The 26,705-nt window shown below is 28.3% G+C and overlaps 2 protein-coding genes across 2 annotated transcripts in view; one reads left to right on the top strand and one right to left on the bottom strand.

Moving 5' to 3' along the window:
- The window catches only part of LOC100198722 (serine hydroxymethyltransferase, mitochondrial), a 49,183-nt gene that overhangs the window by 10,956 nt on the left and 11,522 nt on the right, over positions 1–26,705 (top strand). Inside the window, exons 7-11 of the mRNA XM_065810406.1 lie at positions 9,567–9,689; positions 13,809–13,877; positions 14,004–14,074; positions 14,163–14,218; positions 22,419–22,525. Of these exons, the coding sequence (XP_065666478.1) occupies positions 9,567–9,689; positions 13,809–13,877; positions 14,004–14,074; positions 14,163–14,218; positions 22,419–22,525 (426 nt within the window). The remainder of the gene's footprint in view (positions 1–9,566; positions 9,690–13,808; positions 13,878–14,003; positions 14,075–14,162; positions 14,219–22,418; positions 22,526–26,705) is intronic.
- LOC105848858 (uncharacterized) lies at positions 1,901–3,540 on the bottom strand. The gene is made up of 2 exons (XM_065810407.1): positions 3,431–3,540; positions 1,901–3,355 (listed from the first exon to the last, which is right to left on the bottom strand). The coding sequence occupies exon 2, from the start codon at positions 3,346–3,348 to the stop codon at positions 1,927–1,929; it is 1,422 nt and encodes a 473-aa protein (XP_065666479.1). The 5' UTR covers positions 3,349–3,355; positions 3,431–3,540; the 3' UTR covers positions 1,901–1,926.

The following is a 26,705-nucleotide window of genomic DNA, read 5'->3' as shown; positions in this document are numbered from 1 at the left end:
TGCTCGTTATGACCAAGAGGAAGTGTAAAGTGTAAATATTGTTAAGGATTGTTTTAAAACTGATGATCGATTAGCATTACTTGTAAATTATTGTATATGTATAAAGATGTATTTGTATATAATATAAAGACATAATTCTAAACTAGTTTGTATATAAATTATGTTGACTTGCATTAAGATAGATGAGGCGTTTTATGCTTAACTTATAAAGTTCTTTTTAATGTAAAACAACAACATGTATATATATATATATATATATATATATATATATATATATATATATGTATATATATATATATGTATATATATATATATATATATATATATATGTATATATATATATATATATATATATATATATATATATATATATATATATATATATATATATATATATATATATTTGTATTTATCCATTTTTTATTGCAATATATAATACAAACTTAAGTACATCAGTAACTCTTTTTTTTATTGATTTTAATGCAGTTTCATTGTTCTGACTTTGTAATGTCCCCATGACTACTCACTATTTTTTCTGAAATCACTGTAATAAAGTCTGTTAAATCAGTAGAAAAAAAAGTTTATTAAAATCCTGCATGTTTGTGTGTGTAGTCAATTTTAGGTTACCGGTTGTTAATTTTTGTTTATTTTTTTTCGTTTTTTTGCATTCGTTTCATTAATTTTTTAAAGCGTTTATTTTTTAAGTTAATTTTTCAATTTTGAGCTGCAGTCATTTTTATAAATCCATAATTTCTAACTAAATTGTATCTATCAGCAAACTTTTAAAAATTAGGAAGCGTACCATATGTCTTTTCACTTATTAAATTGCTAATTTTGTATGTTAACCTATCAAAAATAAACTTTTTGTATTTGCGAATGATTTTTTGGGTTTTGTCAACGTTTTACTATAGTAAGTCTAGAGTTGTATGAAATAAAAAAATAGAAGTTTTCTGAAAGTTTGCTTTTAATATATAGAGCTATAATGTATCAAAAAAACATGTTTTTTTGTACCATTTACATTTACTTTTTACAAAGAATAGCTTACTAAATTACCATAAATATTAAGTAATTTTAATAGCATTCAGTGCTTAATCAAGATATAAGCTTATTTTTTATGAAATTTTTGTTGGTAATTGGAAGTTTATAAGACATTTCTATATGAAAAAAGAACTTTTATTGAAATGGTCTATAATGTAATAAGAGCAAAAAAAGCCAACATATTTGATAATGTAACATTTGTCTATTCTGTTTATAACTGTTTATACTCACCAAGATTTCACTAGACATTTTTACACACAGAAATAAAGTATTTAGCAATCTTAATTTACCAAAGAAAATAAAACTTTTTTTGCCCATTCACCATGCCATTTTTCAAAGATTCCTAAAGTCCCTATTTTAGTATTGGGACATTTTTACTTTTTGTTCAATTAATAATTTACATTTCAGAAGCAGGATCCTAATGAATCATAAGAAATAATATTCAAAAATATGCATGATAATTTTTTTTTGGAATAATTATTTTTTTTTTTTAAGCATACAAAATGACTTTTTTGAGCTGTCATATTGAGTAAATCAGGTTTTAACTTTAGGTTAAATTGTAAATCAGGTTTTAACTTTAGGTTAAATTATGAATAGTGATAGCAATTGTATTAAAAGAATTGTATTAAAAAATGTTTTTATTGGAACAGTAGTTTAAAGTAAGCTTTATTAATGGAAAATTTAAAGTAAAGTTCTAAATATCAATATTACATATAAATCATTTAACATTTAATTTTGTTAATTAAAAATATTTTTTTTCTCAATTTTTTTTCAATTTTCAATTGTTTTATACAATCCAATCTTTTTTAATGACCATAATCAATTGGCCAACTAGCAGTATTTTGATCTTCAAATAAAATAATTTTGTTTTCAAAATTCATATTTAAACTATATAACACTAATTGCACAAACTACAAATCCGTTTTGTGTTGATAAAATGCTTAGTATATGCATTCCTGCTTTTAAATTTGTTGTAATTAACTCAACTTTTGTACCCATGTGATACTTATCAGTTTCAATAATTACAGGAGTATCTGCATCTAACCATGTCTGACCACTTCCAGTGGAACTATGCGTAGTTATTACAAGTCTTGAATAGGGTTGGATTAAATCAAAACTAATCTGTAGTAACTGTTCAGAAAGATATGTTTGCATCCCTCTGAGTTCATCTGAGCGTATTTTAAACTTTTTAAAAACATTAAAGTGAAAGTCATCTTGACGAATAATGTTAATAGCTAATGTATTGTTTGGTTCAAATTCATTGTACTTAAGATATGTATAACACAACGGTTTATTATTTGATGTTTCATGATATAAAATGTCTGCTAAGACTATATCGCCATGGTTATATGTTTGCTCTTGAAAATCTGCTATTGTTGGAACTCGTGATGCATGGTTTATAAGCATTCGTAAAAAACTGTTTTTAATATGATTTATAACTAAAAAGGCCATTTGTGCATGACCTAATATACTTGGATGGAGCCTGTCAGCAGAAAATAGTGTCTCAATAGAAAATCCTGGCGTCATTTGTTTTATTTCATCACACACAAAGTTTCTCCAGCTTATTGATGATATTCTATAATGTCTAGCTACAAGTAATCCACCTTCATCTTCATAGTTCATACATTTACCATCTAAATAATCATGACCACGAAAAAAGTTTAGAAAAAAAAGTGCTGGTTTTGATTGTCTTTGTAAAATATTTCTCGTAAATTGTTCGAGAGGTTGTCCTGGTGGAAATGGTTTGTCATCATATCTTCCACGATCGTTAGCAGCCAGTTCCCATAATATCATTTTTGGTTCAGCATCTTCACTTAAATGTGAGTTTAAACAGTATGAAAAGTAGTCTGTTCCCACGCCTCCAATTGAAATAGACTTTGCTTGCATTTTTGAAGTGGTTATTGACATAAATATATCATTCCACCATTTTACTATAGCATTAAAGTATACACGATCTCCTTCTCCGCTCTCTGCAAATGGAGCTCCACGAGAAATTGAACCTCCTACTATAGGTAGTTGAATTGCATACCCATGTAGTGCTTTAATCAGAATGTTTTTCAATCGCTTTTCATCTCCAAAGTTTGCAAATGATTTTTGTATTAGCATTGGTGTAACCCCAAGGCTTTCAGAATTAGGATATATATCTCTGTATATCCAAAACTGTGTAAAGTCCATTTCTAGTCTTTGTATAAGTTGAAAAACTTTTTCTCTGTATACTTCTGGATATTCTATTACTGCTTTTTTTATGACTGAGGTGAAAACTGCAGTTATGTAAATACTTTTTATCAAAAATAATTGATGGCAATTCATTGTTTACCTTGAAAACAAGGAAATAAAAATAGAAAGTTTTAAAAAGTTTATCATTAAATTAAATTACATTTAATAATTCTACCTGAATGCTTTTTTCAACATAAACTTAAATCTTTTTGTTTAAACAAATCTATCAATTTATAATCTGTGATTTTTTGCATTGTTTTGTTATGGTAACCATGTTTGATAAACAGAGTATGAGTTTTTAAAAATACATAACATGAGTTTTTTAAAATTATTTGTTTTTATTCAATGCTTTGGCTTAAAAACAATGTTTTTTTACTTTGAAGTTTTTTTTCTTCTTATTTTGACTTATTGACTTCTTTAAGTTATTAACAGATATTAAAATTCAATAATTGTAATGAAATTTTTACTAGGTTGAGTTATGTAAGTATTTCACATAAGTAATTTAATTTAATACTTAAATATGTGAAGTTATAATTTATTTGATAAGTCATCTATGGCTTCACATGTTTTATTGTTTAGAATATGTTAAACTAATTAAGCATATTTTTTGTTTTAAAGTTTATCTTTTTTAAATTTATGTTATTAAAAAAATTTACTTTGCTAACAATAATGCGAGTAAAATATTTATGTCTCAATTTAATACTTAATGTGTGAAGTTTTTAAGTTAAATTTTCTTTTATTGAATTTAATGAAGAAAAGCAAATAATTGTGGTAAAACATAATGTTATTGAAATATGAATTAAAGTATAAATATATTTATAAACTGTAATATTTAAATAATAGTTGTAAGTTTATTAAAATTTTTATTAAAAGTCACAATCACTTAATATTATGTATTTTGTTATTTAAAATACATAAAGCTAGATAAATATATTTTTTGTTTTAAAATTTATTGTTTGAATAGTAAGTAAAATTTATTTTGCCAGTAATAAAGCATAAATAACATATTTATGTACAATTTTTGGGTCTTTTTTTGGAAGTTTTATTAATTTCATATGTTAAATGACTTTTAATTTAACATACAATATTTTATTATCATTTATTTAAAATTTTTGCATGTGGTCACACAAACAGTAAATACCCGAGAGAAAAATTGAAGAATGAAGTACATTAGGATTATGAAAAATTAGTTTTCATAAAAACAAATTTAGGTTGTTGTCCTGAGAAGAAATTTACTCAGAGAAAATAAAAGAAATAGATTTAAAATTAAGTAAAAAGAAACATTTTTTGTGTTTTTGATTTTTTGCCAACCTCATTTCTATGTTGTCAGGGTGAACCCATTGTGTTAAAATATTTTTTTGCCAAACTGATGCTGGCCAAAAATAGGTTAAGGTCATAACTTTTTTGCCAAATTTTACTAATTCCAAGACAAGGGTGTCTGCAGCTTGCACCTTAATGTGATCTATATGATAAAATAACACTGGATTTAAAATTTTTTGAATAAAAAATATTTTTAGGGGTACCTCAAGACCCTTGAATATTTAATGGAATATTTAATGCAGAAAAGCGTTCAACTAGGAAGCCTCCTTACTGATGACCCAAATATAACCAGAGCTGAAGCAAGGACTTTAACCACTGTGTCATTGTTTCTCTGCTGTTTGATGGTTGTAATAGATTGTGATAAAAATTTCACAAGATCAAAGTGAAAAGAGAAAAATGATAAGAAGATATAGTGAACAAAAAAAAGTGTATCAATATTTCTAAGGAAAGCGTCGTGAAAGTTACTAGAATGAAAAAATATATTAAGGCTAGATTAGTTGATCGATTTTCAGATTCCGGATATGAAGAAACTGATAATGAAAAACTGATATTCACCATCATCACCAGCAAAAGACTAGATTGATATTTTATTGGAAAAACACCCTATTGAAACTCTAAATAAACCAACTACAAAAATGTTAACATGGTCGTTGTATCTGCCTTTTCATTTACGTCATTTACCATTTATGTAAAAGTCTGGCTTATGCTCTAAATGGTTCTGACACTCCACATAATGATCTTTGTCTACTCCAAACTCTGGATATTAAAGTCTTATGGTGCTGACAAACATATATATATATATATATATATATATATATATATATATATATATATATATATATATATATATATATATATATATATATATACATACAATTTTTAACTCTATGAAAAATGAAACATAAATGTAATGAAAATGAAAAATTAGTCAAATTTTGTTCTCTTTTTTGTCAACTTTTAGCAGATGAATATTGATGTAGACACATAAAAGTTTATTTAGAATATACCTTTAGTACTAAAATTAATTTATTTAAGTCGTTTTTATGCTTCCAAAAGTTACGAATTTTCTCATTGTCGCATCATAAAAAAAGTATCATTGTAAAATGTTATTTTAACCATGAATTTATTTGCATAATCTGAATTAATTTATTGTGAAAATGAAGCTAACACATTTAATTTGTTGTTGGCCAGGTTTATACATCAAAAATAATATATATTTTTTAAGAAATCAATGAAAGAATTTTTGCAATTTTCATGTAACATAAGTTAACAAAAATATGTTAAAGTTTTTTTTCTTTCTAAAATTTAGTAAAAAAAGCTTAAATTTTTTTTAATATATGCAAAAAATTATTAAATGTTAAGTTTTTACATTTAAAGTTTTGAATAATCATGCTTTTAGCTTTAGTAAACAAATTGTTTGTAAATGCAATTAAGGGAGGTCAACTATAAAGTTCATCACCTTATATTTGTCAATTTTTAATCTCTTCCCTCCTGTCACAATCACATTTACCTGAACCTCCTTCCTAAACTGTGCAGTTTTCATGTCAAAAATATTTAAAAGATTTATATGGAAAATCAATCATGAAGAGTGCCACCAGTTTTTTTGATCAAAAAGCAATCAGCAAAATTGCCTTTGTTAATTGCTTTTGATGAATGAGTTCAATACCTTTGCAATTCTTTTGTTACGTAACTCTAAAAAATCTACTCTCAATAATAGATATAAAAAATTCGCGATAATCGCTTGGTAATGTAAGTGATGTAACATAAGTTAAATATATAGTATCAAAAAAACAAGTTTATTTGTCTTAGCCGCTCACCTCTAACGAATTTTTATCTTTTTTTTTTGTTAATACCACTGTTTGAATTTAGATTATATAGAATTGGGCAAGAAAAGGAGGAGCTTTTTCTCTTTTGCAACCTGTATAATTTGTTTTGATTTATTATAAATGTTTTCTAATATTAAATTGATTGTTTTAAAGAGTTCATCAACCTTTACTTTACAATTTAACAATAAGTATATAAAGGCAAGAAGTATAACATTTAAAGACAAAAGAAAATAAAAAAATAAAAAGGAACAAGAAATCATATAAGTATAAGACTTCTAAAAAATAAAATGTTTTATGAATGAAAAAAAATAATTTAAGTCATCAAATTGTGAAAATATGGCTACAAAAAATAAAAGATGTTAAAGCTTTTTTGCTAGAAAGTGTTCAAGATGTTGGGCAATCCTTAATTTTTGTAGAATGTAACAAAAATCAAAACATAGAGAAACAAAAATAAAGTCGTTAATAATCCATTATACATAATAGGATTATTTACAGAGATTTTAAAAGGTTAAACAAAGTTTTTACATTATCTCTTATCGTTCTAAAAAGAAAAATCACTACTACTTACTGAGAGCAAAATTTTCTTTTCAAAAAGATTTTTTCTATTTTTGTGAAAGAAAAAAAAAAGGAGTAAAACAGTTGTTAAGAATAGATTATGAGTTTGCACAGAATATTTGAGATTTTTGATCAGTAAAATTAATGAGTATTTATCATGCATTCTAGAATTTTTGATGCCAAAACCTTTATACGTTAAAATTTTCACTATATAAGAATTTTACAGATGAATTTTAGTCTTGTTTATAATAGTAGAGTATTTTTTCTATTTTGATAAAAATCTCACAAAGAAAAGTCTTAGTCTGCTTATTTTGTTTTTCGAAAATATCAGAAATGACAGTAGTTAATAAAGGACTTATGACATTATACAAAATATAAAAGTTCTTTCAGAAAGACTGGAAAAAAGAAGTTAAAACATTCTGAGTATATATATATATATATATATATATATATATATATATATATATATATATATATATATATATATATATATATATATATATATATACCCTCAGAGTTAAGAAAAATGAGGTTGGCACTAATATGCCGACCTAAATCTTTTTAGGTTGGCAAAAAGGCTTTGATACAAAGGTTTTACCATAATACATAGAAATGAGGTCGCCAAATTTTTGCTGACCTTAAACACTTGGAATAAGGGTCGGCATTTGGCAATGCTGACCCTTATTCCAAGGGTTGCATATATATATATATATATATATATATATATATATATATATATATATATATATATATATATATATATATATATATATCAGGCCTTGTTACGAGATTTTGCTGCGTAGCGAAAACGCGTAACGCATTTTTAAGTAACTCAACTCAGCAAATATATTTTGCATCGCTAGAAGTTATATTGCGTCACTAGCGTCTTTTCAAGTACCTGTAATACATTGTAATTAAAGTTATTTTATTAACGCGTTAAAAATCATACAAACAGTTATTTTTTTTCTCACAAGAACAAAAGTTACAAATAAAATCTAAGTTCTTATTTAAAAAATCATTTTTATTATTTTTTTCAAATATGAACTAAATTTTATTTTGAAATAATGTTTGTTTAATTTCTTATGATTTTACAGTTGGTTTTTGATTATTTTATTAACTGTTAATAAATTTTTTCTTATTTAATTTGTGAACTCTTTTTAATAATGTTTTTAAACAATAAAGAGTTTTTTTTTGTTATTTATCAGTTACCAATAACATAATTCGTGATCATAATTTATTTTCATAAATTAAACGAACGTCATTAAAACTTTACGTCATTGAATTAATAATAAGCAAAATATCTTATTAATAAAATATTTACATTAAAATAAATCGTGCATTTTTTAAATTATTATGACAAAAAATAATTTTTACATTTAAAAAGAATTTATGTATTTAATTCCTTAAGATAAAACTTAAAACACTTTATTTTTTTTAACTAATTTTTAACAACAATAAAAAAATTATTAAACAAACTGTTTCTTTAACAAAAAATCTATTAGTTTACAATTGCGGTTAAATCCTTTTACTTACGACTTTATTTCTTCAGAATAAACGTCACATAAACGATGTCAAAAGACAATTAAAAATATTCTAAAAGATATAAGTATAAAATATAAAAGATATAAATATAAGATATAAAACTGCTGAACATGTAGGCAAATCGCCTTTTGGCAAGCAAAATGCAAGCTGCGTAACGCTTCTTAACAAGGCCTGATATATATATATATATATATATATATATATATATATTATATATATATATATATATATATATATATATATATATTTATATATATATATATATATGTATATATATATATATATATATATATATATATATATATATATATATATATATGTATATATATATATATATATATATATATATATATATATATATATATATATATATATATATATATATATATATATATATATATATATATATGTTATAAAGGTAACAACTGCAACCAGTCAAGTGCAAAATAATAATTAATTCAAACAAACTGTTTTTAGTTAAACGAAGCATTGAATTAGATAGACTGTGAATTGTCTAAACAGTTAAACTTAGTTACAAACAATTAGACCAAGACGTGTGTAAGCAATCTTATATGATATATATAGAGAGCGATTATAGAGTTGTAAAAAAGTGATATAAAAAAGAGTTGGAGAGTTGCGAGTAGAGTTTTAGTTGGGAGTTGTAAATGAGAAGTTATGTGGAATATTAAATATAAAGAATATTTAATGTAAAATAGTACCAGTTATGTTAATTGAAGAGTATATAGTAATAGAGAATATATTTTAATTACCTAATAGTTGTTGGACTTATTATTACCAACTGTTAACCTAACAGCAAAAGAATAAAGGTTCAGGATACATTTAAATAAACAGTAATTGTAGCTCCTAAACATATGCGCTATGTATTACTATATCTTTTATATATATATGTATATATATATATATATATATATATATATATATATATATATATATATATATATATATATATAAATGTATATATAAAGAGAGAGAGGATATATGTTAATTTTTCAGAATTTACAGCAGATTAATAACCATTCAATTTTTTTTTATATGTTCTCATTTAAGGAACGCACTGGACTCATTGACTATGATAAATTGGAGGAAACTGCACATCTCTTTAGACCAAAAATTTTAATTGCTGGAACAAGTGCTTATTCAAGATTAATTGACTATGAGCGGATGAAAAAGGTAATTGTATGCATTTTTTTGTGGATATTTTATAAGTTACAATTAAATGGTTTATTAATATATCAGACAAAAATATATTCATAATATGGTCAATATTTTAAATTGTTTACGTTTTAAGTTGGATCTTTTTTTTTTATTTAATTATGTCTTTTGATGACTTTATGTAAACACAAAACATTCTTATGTCTTTTGATAAATTTATGTTAACTTTACTTTAGTTTAACAAGATAATTTTACCAAAATGTTTTCAATTACAAAGCAAATTTAAAATATTTCTTATAATATTTTTACCTCATAATGCTTACACTGCAAGTTAACCTTTAACTTTTAAGAAGCCAAACTCTTGTAACTTTTACTCTTTTAGTGGGTAAGAACTCACTTTTTAAAAAAAGTGCTTTTAAGGACCAAACTAATATATATTTATATATATATATATAAATATATATATATATATATATATAAATATATATATATATATATATATATATATATATATATATATATATATATATATATATATATATATATATATATATATACTATAGCATATATATACCATAGCATATATATATACCATAGCATATATGTATATATACCATAGCATATATGTATATATACTATAGCATATATATATATATATAATATAGTATATTTATGTAACAAATTGTTACCTTATTTTTTTTACATTAATTTATATGGCGTTTTTAGAAAAAGAAGAAAAAAAACTAAGAAATATTACTGCCCCAGGCTAAACCCTTAATTAATGTAGTGGTTCTCCCTTGCAGCAGCAGACTATAAGATATTCTATATAGGTACTGAAGCCCCCGGTAGCAGTCTCTTTCAGTGTGACTTCAGAGATGTAAATGTAGATCTAAACATGCATTCATAGTAATATATGTGTGTGTGTATATATAGAACCCTTAAATGTTGTCCGAAAGTTTTTTCCATATTTTGTTGACAAAAAGTAAAAATTAAAATGCAAGACCGAAAGTTTTTTTTTTTAATAATGATAGACTGCCTGCCCCAACCAAATCCTCAGTCGATGTAGCAGCACTCCCTTGCAGGTCAGGCTATTTGTCAGTCGATGTAGCAGCACTCCCTTGCGAGTCAGGCTATTTGTCAGTCGATGTAGCAGCACTCCCTTGCGAGTCAGGCTATAACATAGTCGATGTAGCAACACTCCCTTGCGAGTCAGGCTATAAGATAGTCGATGTAGCAACACTCCGCGCATGATTTACAGTAAAAAAAATAAAAATAAAAACATTTTATTAAAAAAAATAAAAATAAAAACATTTTATTAAAAAAAATAAAAATAAAAACATTGTTTATATTTTTAAAAACATTCAAAATGTTTTAAAAACATTCAGAATGTTTTTAAAAACATTCTGGTCAATTAAATTTGCGTTTTTGTGGTTTTTTTAAAAAACGATTAATTTGTAATTAAATTAATGGTTTTTACTTTTGTCCAACATTTCCGTGTTGGACGAAAGTTAAAAGTAATTAAAAGTGACGTATATGTTGGCGTAAGAATCACTTTTTTCCTTCCGCTCTTCCTAAAGCCAACAAACTATAGATCTATATATATATATATATATATATATATATATATATATATATATATATATATAAACATTTATATATATACTGTTTGTGGTAAGAAACAGCTCGTAGCATGTCTATGGTTTTTAAACTGACAAAATTAAGGTTATAACAAAATGCAATAATTTAATTAAGGAAACTAATTAAATCTAATGCTTTTTTAAAAAACCACAAAACACGTAAATTAAAAGACTAGAATGTTTTTAAAAACATTCTGAATGTTTTTCTTTTTTTTTTTCTTTTATTACTTTAAAACATTAAAATACATTAACTATCCTATAGCCTGCTGCTACAAGGAAGTGCTGCTACATCAACTATTTTATAGTCTGCTTCTAGAAGCAGGCTATAAGATACTTTCTAGAAGCTTCTAGAAATTTTTTTTTAAATAAAACTTAAGTGACCTAACAATGGTAAAATTAAAAAATATATATATACATAAATACAGTGAGCAAAAAATTATCCGTCCACACATCAAATCAAAAGAATTTTCAAATTCAATAGAAAAATTAATATTCAAAATAAAATGAAAAAAAAAAAATTAAATAATTAGTATTTTGTTGGCCCTCTCTTTGCTTTAATGACAGCTATGCAATCTATGCATAGAAGTAACTAATTTTTCCGTTCATCACGGCCGACTCCCTCCCATGCCTCCCATATTATACTTTTTAATTCATTTTTGTTCGATGTGTTCCTATTTCGAATTTTTCTTTCTAAAATAGCCCATAAATGTTCAATTGGGTTTAAATCCGGAGATTGAGCAACCCATTATAACTTATTTATGCAACTTTCAGCCGAAAAAGCAGTAATAAAATGCGCTGTATGTTTGGGATTGTTGTCTTGTTGGAATAAGACATTGCCTCCCAAGCTCAATTTATCACATGATAGCCCAATATTATCACTGAGAATGGCCTTATATACATACTGGTTCATTCTTTCATCAATAAATTGTAAAGTTCCCACCCCCGCAGCATTTGTGCACTCCTACACCATCATGTTGCCACCACCATATTTGACAGTTTGTTTCAAATACATTATTTTAAATTCTTCTTACAGCGTTCTTCAAACTTTTCCTCCGCCATCGTACTCAAACATGTTAAATTTACTTTTGTCTGACCATAGACATTATTCCAAAAATTTTGTTGGCAATACGCATATTAGTCCATTTTAGACGCAACTTTCTATTTAAGGGCTTAGCTTGTGGTGTTCGCCCATATAAATTTGATTTATGGAGGCGATTTCAGACTATTTGTGGAGTGATTTTAACTCCTTTTTCTTCTTTCAGGTCATTTGAGACCTTCATCGCTGATATTTTTTTTTTTTTTTTTGACGCGCCTTACCATTTTCTGGTCTGTTCTTTCATCCTTTTTTCTTTTTCTTCCTCTACCTTTTATATTACTTATTCTTCTGGTGCTTTTAAACTTATTAGTAGTGTATTGCACCGATGTTCTTGGCATTTTCAACATTCCTGCAACTCCTCACTGATTTTTCCCATCTCAATGAAGCGTTAGAACTTTTAAACGGAAGTCACCCGAATAGTCGCTGGTTTTTCTGTGTGGCGTAGAAATATTAGGTATTTCTATTTTTCTAAAATTTGTAATAAAAATTAATATATAACAATGATAATAATAATAATACATATAATATTTAATGTTTGAAATATTTTAATTAAATAAACTTACCTTTAATTTAAATTAAGTGGCCAGATAATTTTTTTGCTTATTTTTTGTTTTATTTTAACTTTTTCCGATTTTTTTTTGAAAATTATATTTTGTGAAAATAGTGTTATAAGTTATTTTAAAGCTATTTTTTGCTCTATCTATTGGTATTTTATTTCAATTTTTTATTATTTTTTTATAGAAAAGAAATATTTGATAAAGAAATTCAATTCGTGAATGGACGTATAATTTTTTTTGCTCGCTGTATATATGTTTCTTTATTGATATTCATTATTTATGATCCAATTTAGCCATGGCAACAATATCAGATTTAAATAGAAACAAAGAAGTATATTTCAAAACTGGGAACTGGGAGCAAATAAGCATATTTCAAAAATACATATTTTGTAACCATCTTAAAAATGATTTTTTTTATTTCACATTTTATACAAAAAAAAATGTAAAAGAATTAATTATAACTTTAAAATTTTGAAATTGTCTGTGTCAATAGTAATATTTTGATACAGATATTTTATCAATAAAACACTTTTAATGCATGTGCACTTTCAACACTTTTTTTTCAACAGTTTTTGTAAAAATGTTTAACAATAAAATAATAAGCTCACTGTTCTGTTTAATTTTTTTTTAAATAGTTATTGAATGTGGTTGTAGATTTAGGAACACAAAAAAAAGAATTAAGATCAATTATTATAAGCCGATTATATAGAAGTTAGTTGCTGATAAATTTCGAATTATTTTTTTTATTGACACCCTATTAAGTTAACTCAAGATACATGTAGATAAAAGATATTTATTTATGCCTAGTTACATCTACTATATAAGTAAAATATTTCTTTTTCAACAGATCAGTTCAAGCATTAATGCTTATCTTCTTGCTGATATGGCACACATAAGTGGTCTGGTTGCTGCCAGAGTAAGGCTGTTGTATTGAGTTGATTTAATTAAAAAACAATTTTCCATTAAAGTTGTTTAGAACTTAAATATATTTAAAATAGTTTATTTGTATTTAGAATTTATAAAATATTAAAAAATTTTAAAGGTCATTCCCAGTCCTTTTGATTATGCTGATGTGGTATCTACAACAACTCATAAAACATTACGTGCTGTAAGGTACAATAATGTTACAGACTATTTTTAATTTTTAATTTGTTTTTTTAATTTACGATTAAATTGTTTTTTCTTATAAATTTTTTTATAGACACTCTTTGATATTTTATCGCAAAGGAGTAAAAAGTATAAACAGTAAAGGAGAAGGTATCACATTTAATGTCTTATATTTTTCTATTTAAATTCAGAGAAATACAGTGATTAGTTAAATTGATAGCATTTATAAATTTGTTGTCCATAAAAAAATATTTTGTTAAACCTTTATGTGATCACATGAGCACCATGAAAGGAAAATTTTCCCATTAAAACTTTAAATTAAAAATTAAAAAGCCAAGTTGGAATAAAGTTTAGAATTTAAAGCTCTTATCGAATGCATTTACACATATCCTGCTTATTTTTGTTAATTTAAAATGTAATTTTTACTTTAAAAGTCTCTTCAACTTTACAAGCAAATACTGCTGTTTTTTCTTACTTAGCTTGACTGAGTTTCTTTTTTTTTTGTTCAGATTTGTTGTTTTTTTCCAGTTTCATATTTGGTTTGTTCTGTGTAGGGAACCTTTCATTTTGATTTGCCTTTATTCAAAGCATAGTTTAATTGATGAACTTTTTTATATCATTGTTTCGTTAAAGTGATTGATTATAATATTTTATATCATACTTTTATAATTACAAAGTTGATTAGTTTTTCTTGTTCTTAGTAAATAAAAATGTTATTGAATACGATAACTTGTACTGAAATAACCTTAACTGAAAGAGTGACAAGTTATTAGATATGACTTTTAGTATTTTTATAAGTTTAAAGTATTTTAAAGTTCTTATATTCATTATGATAAGAGTAAGCAATAACTTTTATGAAATGTTTAAAATTATTTCAAACTGAAATAGTTTTAAACATATGTTCAAAGTTTTTAACATTTTATATAAATACAGAGTATTCTTATGACTTTTGATGACCTTATGTAAACACAGAACATTCTTATGTTTTTTGATGACTTCATTTTAGCGCAAAACAAACTTATGTCTTTTGATGAGTTTATGTTCACACGAAACATTCTTATGTCTTTTGAAGACTTTATGTTAACACAAAACATTCTTATGTCTTTCGATAACTTTTAAGTTAGTAAAGGAAAAAGTTATCCAGACTGGTTGTTGTTATTTGAAAAAACTATTCATTTTATTTTCTATTATATAAATCATAATCCCTCCTCAAAGTAAAGTTTAATTATGCATTCAAAACATATGCTCAAAAAAGTAAAAATACTATTAAATTATATCATAATAGTTATTGCAAATATAATATTTGATGCAAACATACAATAAGTAATATGTACACAAAAAAAGTATAAAATGATTTAATTGCAATCAATATAAGCATCAGTTTTAAACTTTAAGTCTCCATGTTGATCTTTCATCATGTAAATTTGATTTACATTTACATCATTTGATTCAACTCATGTTTGTGACTAATTTTAATGTTTTTAAAAAATATCTAAGTAAAATTCAAAGAACAGTGGTTTTTTTAAATTGTAGGCAGACATGGGCAAAAGCTTACTACTTCCAACATAACTTGTGCATGTGTTTGTACATATATTATTATTATCTTATACTATCCTTGCGTATTTAGATTGGTACTGTCCTAATATAATGCACACTTAAAGTTTAAAAATCCTAACTTAATTCTAAACAGTTTTTGCCCAAACCCTCAGTCAATAAATGTACTTATGCCCTCACAGGTACTTATTTCAGTATGATATTATCAATATATGTGTGTGTCTATGCCTCTCTATATGTATATATATCTATATATATATATATATATATATATATATATATAGATATATATATACAAACACACACACACACACACACACACACACACACACACATATATATATATATATTTTTTTTTAATTTCACCTCCTCAAGGCCAATAAAGCCACTACAGATGAGGAGGCTACTAAATAGTGGTTAAAACCCTCTCTCAACTTTATAACTCCAAAACACGAACCTTGACGAACAAGGCCACTACGCGGAGAAACAAGTTGAGCGCGGTACTACCAGGGACGTGGTGGGGATCGAACTTGGAACCTCTCGCTTATGAAGCGAGCGCTTTACCACTACACCACTACCGCATATATACCGCATACCGTATATATATATATACACGTATATATATATATATATATACAGTATTGGACAAAACATTTGCAACCAACATCGAACAATGCTAAAAAGTGTTCCTAATTTTACATGTCTTAAAAACGAAACGAACTATACTACCATAGCAAACAGTTCAGGAGTCTGGAGTCATAGCATGCCATGACATGAGCAATCAGCTGACAGGTGACAGCACAAAGGCAGAATTTCGTTGACAAGTGCCATTTTGCAGCGGACAAAACAAGTGCAACTTTTTTGGTTAGTTTCATTTTCTTAAGTCTGGTCCGTGTCAACGTCACGGAAGTTTTTTAATAATTAAAGGAAGTATCCAGAAGATTCCAGAAGTTTCCAGAAGCATGCAGAAGCTTCCAGAAGTTTCCAGAAGAAGCATCTGGAAGCATCCAGTAGCATCCAGAAGTATCCAGAAACATTCAGAAGCATCCAGACACATCCAGAAGCTTCCAGAAGCATCGAAAAGAAGCATCTAGAATCTTCCAGAACAGGTTCACACAGGTTCTTTTTACTATATAAGAGACATGTAAATTGACATGTAATTCAGTCAGTATATGGAAGTCAATCAGTCAGTATTATCAAGACAGTTTATCGAAGTGAGTTTTATCAAAGTGTTTTATCGAAGAACATCAATACAAGAAGTGAAATACAACAAGTGTTTCATTATATCAATACAGTCCACATCCAACCAAGACGTTGTGTTCCACAGAGCATTATTGTATCATCACAAGGTAAATGTAACACAGTAAGCCTTGAGAAGCGTGATTATTTATTTTTATTATTTTTATGACTTCAAGTGCAAAAATGGCTCCCCACAGTCTTGGATTGGAACTAAGAAAGAAAATTATTAGCGATTACGTAAGTGGAATGTCACAAAAAAGTATTTGTGATAAATATCGCGTGAAAAAATGGACCGTATCAAGACTGTTCCAAATATCGTTCTACGGGCAAGTTGGCAGCAGATAACAAAGGTGGAAGACCGCGTTCCACCACTTCTAGAGAGGATTCTATGATCGTCAGATCCATCAAGAAGGATCCCTGGATGTCATCACTCGAGATACAAAAGCAATTAGAGCTGTCTGTATCAGACCGAACAATCAGACAACGTGCTGTTGAAGCTGGACTGTTTTCTCGACGCCCTGCAAAGAAACCGCTGATTTCACTAAAAAACCAGAAGAAGAGACTCCTGTTTGCTACATCTCATATTGACTGGAATGTGCATAAATGGCGAAATGTCCTGTTCAGTGATGAATCGAAGTTCAACATCATTGGGAGCGATGGCATTTGCCGTGTACGTCGACCGGCCGGAAAACGCCTCGATTTACGTTACTGCCATAAAACCGTGAAGCATGGTGGAGGCAATGTAATGATCTGGGGGTGTTTTTCTGCTAACGGTCTAGGTCCAATACATCGAAATGATGGAATAATGGACCGTTTTATGTATAAAAACATCCTGAAAGATGTTATGTTACCTCATGCTGAATGGAATATGCCAATAAAATGGGTTTTTCAGCAAGACAACGATCCGAAACACACTGCAAAAGTAGTCAAGCAGTGGTTTCAAAACAACCACCTATTAATGATGGATTGGTCGCCTCAATCTCCAGATCCCAACCCTATCGAGAACCTGTGGGAGATCGTCAACCGCAGAATTAATTGTGAAGGTGTTCGTAATAAGGATCAACTGTTTGAACAAATCCAAAAGGCCTGGGCAGTGATTCCACAAAGTTTGATTGATCACCTGATCGAATCTATGCCTCGAAGATGCAAGGCTGTGATCGACAACAAAGGATTCGCCACGAAATATTGATAGCGAAATACAGCTTGGTCAACATTTTGTCGAGTTGCACTTGTTTTGTCCAGAAGGAAATCAACTTATTTTAATACTTTTGATTAATTTTCGTGTACAAATAATGAACTTTGTGATGAATAAAACTTGAAGAACTTGAAAAAATGCAGCACTTTTATATAAAGAAACTAAATTAGCATTATTTGGTTGCACTCGTTTTGTCCAATACTGTATATACACACACATATATTAGTACCAATTGATCGATATTGCACTCTAGAGAAAATTAAAGAACACTTAGGAGATACAAAAAATTTAAATTGTGACCTAACTATTCAAATTCTTCACTAAGTTCAAGCCATTCTCAAAAAGTTAAATAAGCTAAGGGGTTTTACTAAAGAAGAATATAAAAATATCTACTAGAGTAATGTACCACCACTCTTATATGGAGTAATTAAAGCCCATAAGCCGGAAAAAGGGTACCCAATGAGTTTAATTCTAGGCACCATTGGTACTTCTACATAGAGCATCTCTAAATATTTAGTCAATATGGTACAACCCACTCTAAACTTAAATGAAAGGCATTTAAAAAATTCTCAGCAGTTTGTAAATACAGTAAGATTATGGTAAATTGATAAAAATAAGATTCAGGTCTCCTTTGATGTTGTTAGTTTGTACTCTTCAGTCCCAATTCAAGTAGAAATCATTATATTAGTTGAAAGATTAAGAAATAACCAGAGCTTTATATCTAAATTAACTTTTGAAGACATCAGGTTATTTTTAGAATTTTATCTTTTCTCATTGCTGTTTTTCATATAAAATGATATTCATAAGCCTGAAAACTATGGACCAATCGGCGTGGATATAAGAAAGATGTTGATGATATACATTCAAGGTTCCCGGTAGAAGAAGATGCAAAAAAGTTTTTAGATCTACTTAATAAAAACATAAAAGTATTCAATGCACAATGGAATCTGCAGACATAAAAATCTTGATGTGACTTGATGAATTGATGAATCTTGATGACTAATACATTAAACTATCTTGATATTTCAGTTACTAACAATAAAACAGGTACATATAGTTTTCAAATACATCGCTAAAATGCAATCACAAACATTAAAATTAAACTGAATTCATGCCTTGACCCTAATATTATCAATTGTGTCTTTATTGGTTTCATTCATAGTGCACTACGTTTATATACCATAATTTCCATAATAAGATAACCATAGTAAGATGTAATTGTAGAACTATATACCATAATTTCTTATCGATGTAATTGTAGAAAACAGCTATGAGAGGATAAGTCTGATAAAAACTAGTCAAGTCTATGAATGAAAGTGCCAGCAACAAAAACAATCTCACAAAAAAGCAACTATTCTTAATGTCTCCAAAAAGTTTTGTGTCTTTACCCTGGATCCCTGAAATCAGTTCTAAGTTAATGGTATTTAAAAAAGCAAGATACACACAACCCTCATTAGAATTAGGAAAAATGAAGTTGGCATTAAATTGCCGATCTCAAACTGTTAGAGGTTGGCATTAGGACGGCAAACTAATTTTGATACAAAGAAGTCACCATAAAGCATAGAAACAAGGACGGCGATTTTTTGCTGACCTCAAATACTTTAATACGTCCGCTGTTAGGCCAGCATTGCTGACCCTAATTCCGAGTGTTGTACACACCAGTGTTTAAATCACCAAAATCTACTTAGCTCAAAAATTTAACATACACTACCAGTTAATTCACATTCTGGTGTTTATAAATTAAAGTACTCTTGTGGCAAATGTTGTATTGGTAAAAAGAGCTAAAGATATTGTCTCGGATATGCCAACATCAAACAAGTGCACAAAAAAGGGATTTTGAAAGGTAAAGCTGTAGCCGAACCTTTCAAAATTTGTCAAAGAAATTTCCACTGGAACGGTCACAATATCTTAAAAATAGAAATGAATAGTTATAATAGGAAAGTTAGGGAAGCATTGGAAATAATAAACAATGAAAGTACCTTTTGCAGCAACCTTTTATACCTTTTGGTGTTTTATGTGACAACATCATTTTAGAAACCCATGTTCCAATACTTATGTCACAAAAAACTCTTTTAAAAGAATCTGTTATAAAGACCATTATTTGGTAAATTTAAACGGTTTTGTATAATATCGTGGTTTTATTTTTATAACGGTTTTTTAATATACTTGATAACAAGAATATCAATATTCTCTCAAAATAAAAATAAATGTATTTTTTACAAATAGAGTTAAATCCATAAAAAGAAGTCTTGTTTTAAAATATTTATACAACTAAACTCTTTTGAAGATGTCAACATTACAGTGGGTGGGCATTGAAATAGGGCCATTGAGTTTTCTACACATTTTTGTGAAATTTTATCCATAATGTATAAAAACATTAAGGTTTACGGTAACAAATCATTAAAAATTTAAAGAATAGTTGTTTATTATCAAATATAAATATAAAAACAAACGAATTTTTTTTTATATATATAAAAATTGTAATGTTATCAATATTTTGTAAATCCACCCTTTGCTGCTATAACAGCATCTACTCTCCGTGGCATGCTGTCAATGCATTTCTGTGCCAATTCTTTAATGTGAGGGTTTCGATGCCAACCTTCAATTAGTTTTTCAATTAGCTGGGTTTTATTTTTTACCAGTTCTTTTGAAGAAACCTCCCATTTTAATAGCCCCCGAAGGTTTTCTATAGGATTAAGATCCGAGGAATTTCCTGGCCAATCCAGCAGTGGAATTTTTTTCTCTCCAAGAAACTTTTTAATGGATTTTGCCATATGGCATGGGGCAGAATCTTGCATAAATATAAATTCGTCATCTAGAAATGATTCCGAGACTTAAGGAATAAGCTTTTGCTCCAAAACTTCTTTGTATTGGTCCTGCCTCATTGTCCCTTGGACTATGTAAAGCCTTCCCGTACCCTTACCACATATAACGGATCACACCATAATTGACAAAGGATGTTTTACTGTTTCATCAGAAATGCACACCTGAAAATAAATGTTTCAAAAAATGTTAGTCTTTCATTAATCTGAAGAAAATCGAGAAATAAAGCAGAAAATGACATGTTTAAGAAATAAATACCTTTCTCCAATCATCTGTTGTCAAATTGCAGTGTTTTATAGCCCATTTCAGTCTTTTATCCTTCATGGCAGGCATTGATTTTGGTTTTTTCGCAGGGCGGTAACACTTAAAGCTTAGCTCATCTAAGCGTCTCCTGACTGTGCGATCACTAATATTAATTCCAACATCTTTAATCAATGTTGTGATTAATTTTCTGGGTTTCTTTCTATTCTCCAAGCAAATATTCCTGATAATTCTCTCAGACCTTGGCGTTGTAAGGCGTTTTCCTTTACAGTTTTTATGAAGTGTGGATATAGGGTTTTTGGCCATTTTTTATTTTTGATGCTATTATTTGCATAGTCTGCCTAGAAACGCCAATTCTTCTTGAAATTCTTGTTGAGAATAGTTAGTGTTGCTTAAAAGTGACATTATTTCACTTTTTTTACAAACATTCAGTTTTTTTTACACATCTTTTTTTTTACCCATTGTCAGAAGCTTTAAAAAATTTAAAAGACAAATAAACACACTACAAAAATATGTAAAAGAAAATTAAAAAAGTTGAAATAATGTATATTTCTGGAAAAACTACTTTCAAAGAAGTCTTTCACTTAATAAAACACTTAAAAAATTAAAATTTTGAAAAATAGTCGGTTAAAAATAACGTTTGAAGAAAGATCCTTAACACACACACAACAAGCTTCGGCACTCTACAAATGGTAACTGAACACAATTTCACGGTTTTACTTGTCAAAACATGCAAAATACAGTGTTTCTAGCAACAAAATAGTGTTGCCTACACAATAATTTGTAATAATGTCGTAAATAATTATGAAAAATTGTGAATTTTATGTTTGAAAGGTGAATTAATGCTGACAATATAACAAAAAACGTGATGGCCCTATTTCAATGGCCACCCACTGTATATATACATATTATATATATGTGGTAATGCAGTAATGGTGTAGAGGTAGAGCGCTTGCTTCATAAGCGAGAGGTTCCGAGTTCAATCCCCACCATGTTCCAGGTAGTGCCGCACTCCAATCGTTTCTCCACACAGCAGCCTTGTTCATCAAGGTTTGTTTTTTTGGGTTATAGAGTTGAGAGAGGGTTATAACCACAATTAAGTAGCCTCCTTGTCTGTATTGGCCTTCTTGGTCTTGACGAAGTAAATTAACATTAAAAATATATATATATATGTATGTATGCATACATAGTTTAGTTATTTTTTATATTTATTTAAGTAAATGTTTTAATTATTTATTATTTAAGTATAACTAATACCTGTCTTTTGTTGCTTTTTAGAAATCATGTATGATTTAGAAAGACCAATTAATGACGCTGTCTTTCCAGGTCTGCAAGGTGGACCACATAATCATTCAATGGCTGGGGTTGGGGTTGGACTACATCAGGCACACTTTTTTTTTTATATTTTAATTTTTGAGATTAATTAGTACAATTTTAGTTTTTTGTTTTATTTTTATTTTTTGGCTGTTACAGGATGGTTTTCTCTATTTTTTGTCTATGATTTCATTATTATTATTGCATAGTTGCAATGATAATAGTGAAATTTTGTTAGCTTATTTCTTTCTTCGTTCCAGTTGTATTTTTAGAAAATCAGATGCAATATAATTTTTGCAAATCTGTTAGTAAGTAGTTTACTCAATGGCAGGTTGTGGTTTTTGATGGGCCCTAGGCTAATCAATTTTTTGGGACCCTATCCTAGCACCCCAAAAGCTAAATTTTCTAAATATCAGAAATAGCCTGATGTTTTTGTGAACAAATAAAACAACAGACTTAAAAATCAAATTCTGTTAAAACTAACATTTACATAAAGACTTTATCATAGTTATAAGTAATTGTAACTAAGGTCGACATGTAGGGTGTGTTGGGTGTGACACCATTGGGGAGGTGGGTGGCAAATGTAGAACCAGTCAGTTGGCAAATTTCAAAAACGAGTACCTATTTTTTTCAAGCCTGCAAAATTGTATTGACACACATCCCCAATTACACATGACACATATTGGCGATGGCCCTGATTACAACAATAACGAATTCAAAAAATTATTCTCTTCTGCGCTTAACTGATACATATTTGTGAATTGCTTCATCATAGGAAATGGATCTTGTGATATCATATTCAATTTTTTTTTTTTAAATTATTCACCTCCCCAAGGCTGAGAGGGCCACTGCGGTCGAGGAGGTTACTTTTGGTGGTTACAACCCTCTCTCAACTCTATAACTCCAAAACACAAACCTTGACGAACAAGGCCGCTGAGCAGAGAAACAAGTTGAGCATGGTACTACCAGGGGCGTAGTGGGGATCAAACAAGGAATGTCTCGCTTATGAGACGAGCACTCTACCACTACACCACTACCACAATTGACAGAATTGAGAGATTATTTAACCTTTCATCTGTCATTGTTGATCTATATTTATTTTTTATAAAAGTCACTTTTGAAAAAGACAGTTCTGCTTTGCAGCTCGTTATAGGTAACATTAGGTAAATTTTAAGAATTGTATAAATATTCAGAAATATATCAATACGGTTTTTTTGAAAATTAGTGTCAAAATTTCAGAAGCTGTGATACAATCATTTTGTTTAAACCATACCATATCTAAATAATGCTGAAATTAACTGCATTCACTAAATAGTTCTTCTCTGATATCATTTTTACATAATGACATAACAAACTCCATCCATTAAAGTTCAATAACTGAACCTCTTTTGTCTGGATTCATAAAAAATTTGAATTTATCTCCAATATCCTTATATATAACACTTCTTTTTCCTAGTTCAGCCCCTAATTTATCTAACAAAGTATTAAATACCTCTTTACAAAACTAATCCCTTCCAGTAAAAAAATCTCTTCTTTCTTCCAGTAAAAAAATCTCTTCTCTCATTTCAAATATAGGGAAAAGTTGCATAAGTTGAGCATGCTAACAGTGTATTGTTTTTTGAAGCCGAATATTAATATATATATATATATATATATATATATATATATATATATATATATATATATATATATATATATATATATATATATATATATATATAGGGCCAGCATGAGTAGGTGTCACGTGTGTGGGTGCCATTACAACATTTGCTGACTTTTAAAAAAAAAAGGTCCTCATTTTTTAAAATTTGTTGACTGCCTTATTGACATTTGCTGACTGACTGTCTAAATTTACTGACAAACTTTTCTAAAAGGTCTATATTTGCCGACTGACTTGTCAAAAAGGGTCAAATTTGCTAACTAAATGAACAAAAAAATCATTAATGGGGGTGTCAAATCATTGAGGGGGGTGTGTATATGTATGTATGTATATATATATATATATATATATATATATATATATATATATATATATATATATATATATATATATATATATATATATATTATATATATTTATTTGCAGATTATCATAATTTAGTCTCAAAGAATGTAAATGAATAGTTTATTATAAATAAAATCTTTATACCAAAAATCACATTATTTTTAACACAACCAATCATCTCATTATAGGAAAGCAGTTTCCTAAGATTAGTTTTTTTTAATAAAACTCAAAAAAAATTTAAAATAATAAAAAAAATACTACACAAAAAATGTTAAGTAAAATCGTGTCCTTAAGGAATATACTTTAATAATATTAAAGTATACTCCTTAAGGATAAAGTTAACATTAATTATCTCAACCATAGAAAAAAAAAAACAGAATAATAAATCTTTTCTACCTGTAAAAAAGTTCGCAATACCATTTCTTGAAAAAACTTTCACTCTTGAAACACCAAAATAAATCTCCGTGAAAAATAACCTTAAAAAAACACATTTTCCTTAATAAAAAGTCGCATCGAAGTGAGATCCTTTTCAAGCTCAAATGCCCCCTCCAAGCAATCAGAGGGTGTTGTCTTAAAGATGTTGCCGGATACACCATAAGAAGAAAGCTTATGGAGAAGACCAGCATGCCAAACTTTATCAAAAGCTTTTGAAATGTCAAGAGCGATGGCCTTAACCTCTCCACCTTCATCTAATGCACGATAAAACCTGTCAGTTATTACTGTTAGCAAATCAGCTGTAGAACGAGAAGATCGAAATCCATATTGATGGTCAGAAAGTAAGTTATTAGATTCAAGATGAGAAATTAAGTGTTTGTTAATTAAAGAGTCAAAAACCTTGCTTATAATAGGAAGAAGACTTATGGGACGGTAGTTAGATGAATCAGATCGCTCTCCAGAATTTTTGAAGATAGGGATAATAGATGCCGCTTTCCAGCAGGCTGGAAAACAAGACTGATAAGCACTTGTTGAATAGTTTTGAGAGTATAAACGACAGCTCCGAAGAACACTTCTGCAAGACAATAACAGGTATGTTGTCCGGGCCACAAGCTGTAGAAGAGTCTAGGTAGGAAATCACTTTAGATACAGATGCTGGAGTTATATGAATGTCAAGCAATGGATCAACCTGTTTGTTGGCAATATCAGTTAGAACGCAACTAGTGGAATCAAGAGATGATATTGATGAAAAGTTTTTAGCAAACAATTCGGCTTTGTCTTTAGGTGAGGTGACAAAGTCTGAACCATACAAGAGAGGTGGAATTATAGATTTGCCCTTATTATTGATATTATTAAAGATTCTCCAGAAGTCACGAGAGCCTAATTTTTGAGATGAGATACGAGATTTCATGACCTGAGAATAGCGGGTTTTGGCGTTAGACAAAACCTTTTTACAATTGTTTCTAGCAGTAATAAACAAACATCTGTTTTCTGGAGAATTGTTTTGCTGATAAATATGGAAGTAACGGTTTCGATTGGCAATCGCAGCAGCACAGTGTGAGGAAAACCATGGCTTGACCTGGAATCGTCGAGAGGGAATAAAAGATTCCATGCCAGCCTGAATCCACGAAGTTACATAAGAAGCACATTTGTCGACAGGAAGAAGAAAGATTTCTACCCAAGGGCCATCACGAAGAAAATCATGGAAAGAATCCCAGTCAGCTTTACTGTAGTTGTAAGAGGTTCGATAATAGGGGGATTCAGGTGATGAAGAAGAATGAGATATTAGTTTTAGAGAGATCAAACTGTGATCAGAAGCACTTAAAGGTGAATGTGGAGAAACTGAGCACTGTCTAGGATCAGAAACAAGACATAAGTCGAGTAGAGGAGATAAATGATTCAGGTTGTCTGGAAAGCAAGTTGGAAAGTTGACTATTTCAGTTAGGGATTGAGAAAGGCAAAAGTTGTGGGGTTTAAAACCTGCAGAGTCACTGACACTAGAGCCAAGCCATTCAGTGTGATGAGCATTAAAGTCACCGACAACAACAATATTAGCTGATGGATAAAGAGAGAGGGCTTGGTCAATATGATCAGAAATAACGTCAAAAAGAGTGCAGTCTTGAGATGAAGGAGAGCGATATAGAATAAAGAGAAAGGCAATAGAGTGAAGTGGTGCTAAACGAAAGCACATGAAAGAATAGTCTGTGGATTCAAACCTAGTTTCACGACAAATGGGTGAATTCTTACGAATGTAAATGCCGAGGCCAAGCATGTGACTATTGGAGTCTTTACAAATTAGAGGAAGATAACCA

Source organism: Hydra vulgaris, chromosome 11 (assembly GCF_038396675.1).
Source record: "Hydra vulgaris chromosome 11, alternate assembly HydraT2T_AEP".
NCBI classification, from domain to species: Eukaryota; Metazoa; Cnidaria; class Hydrozoa; order Anthoathecata; family Hydridae; genus Hydra; species Hydra vulgaris.
Note: the sequence above shows the minus strand (reverse complement) of the source record. Positions and strands in the feature narration are given on the sequence as shown.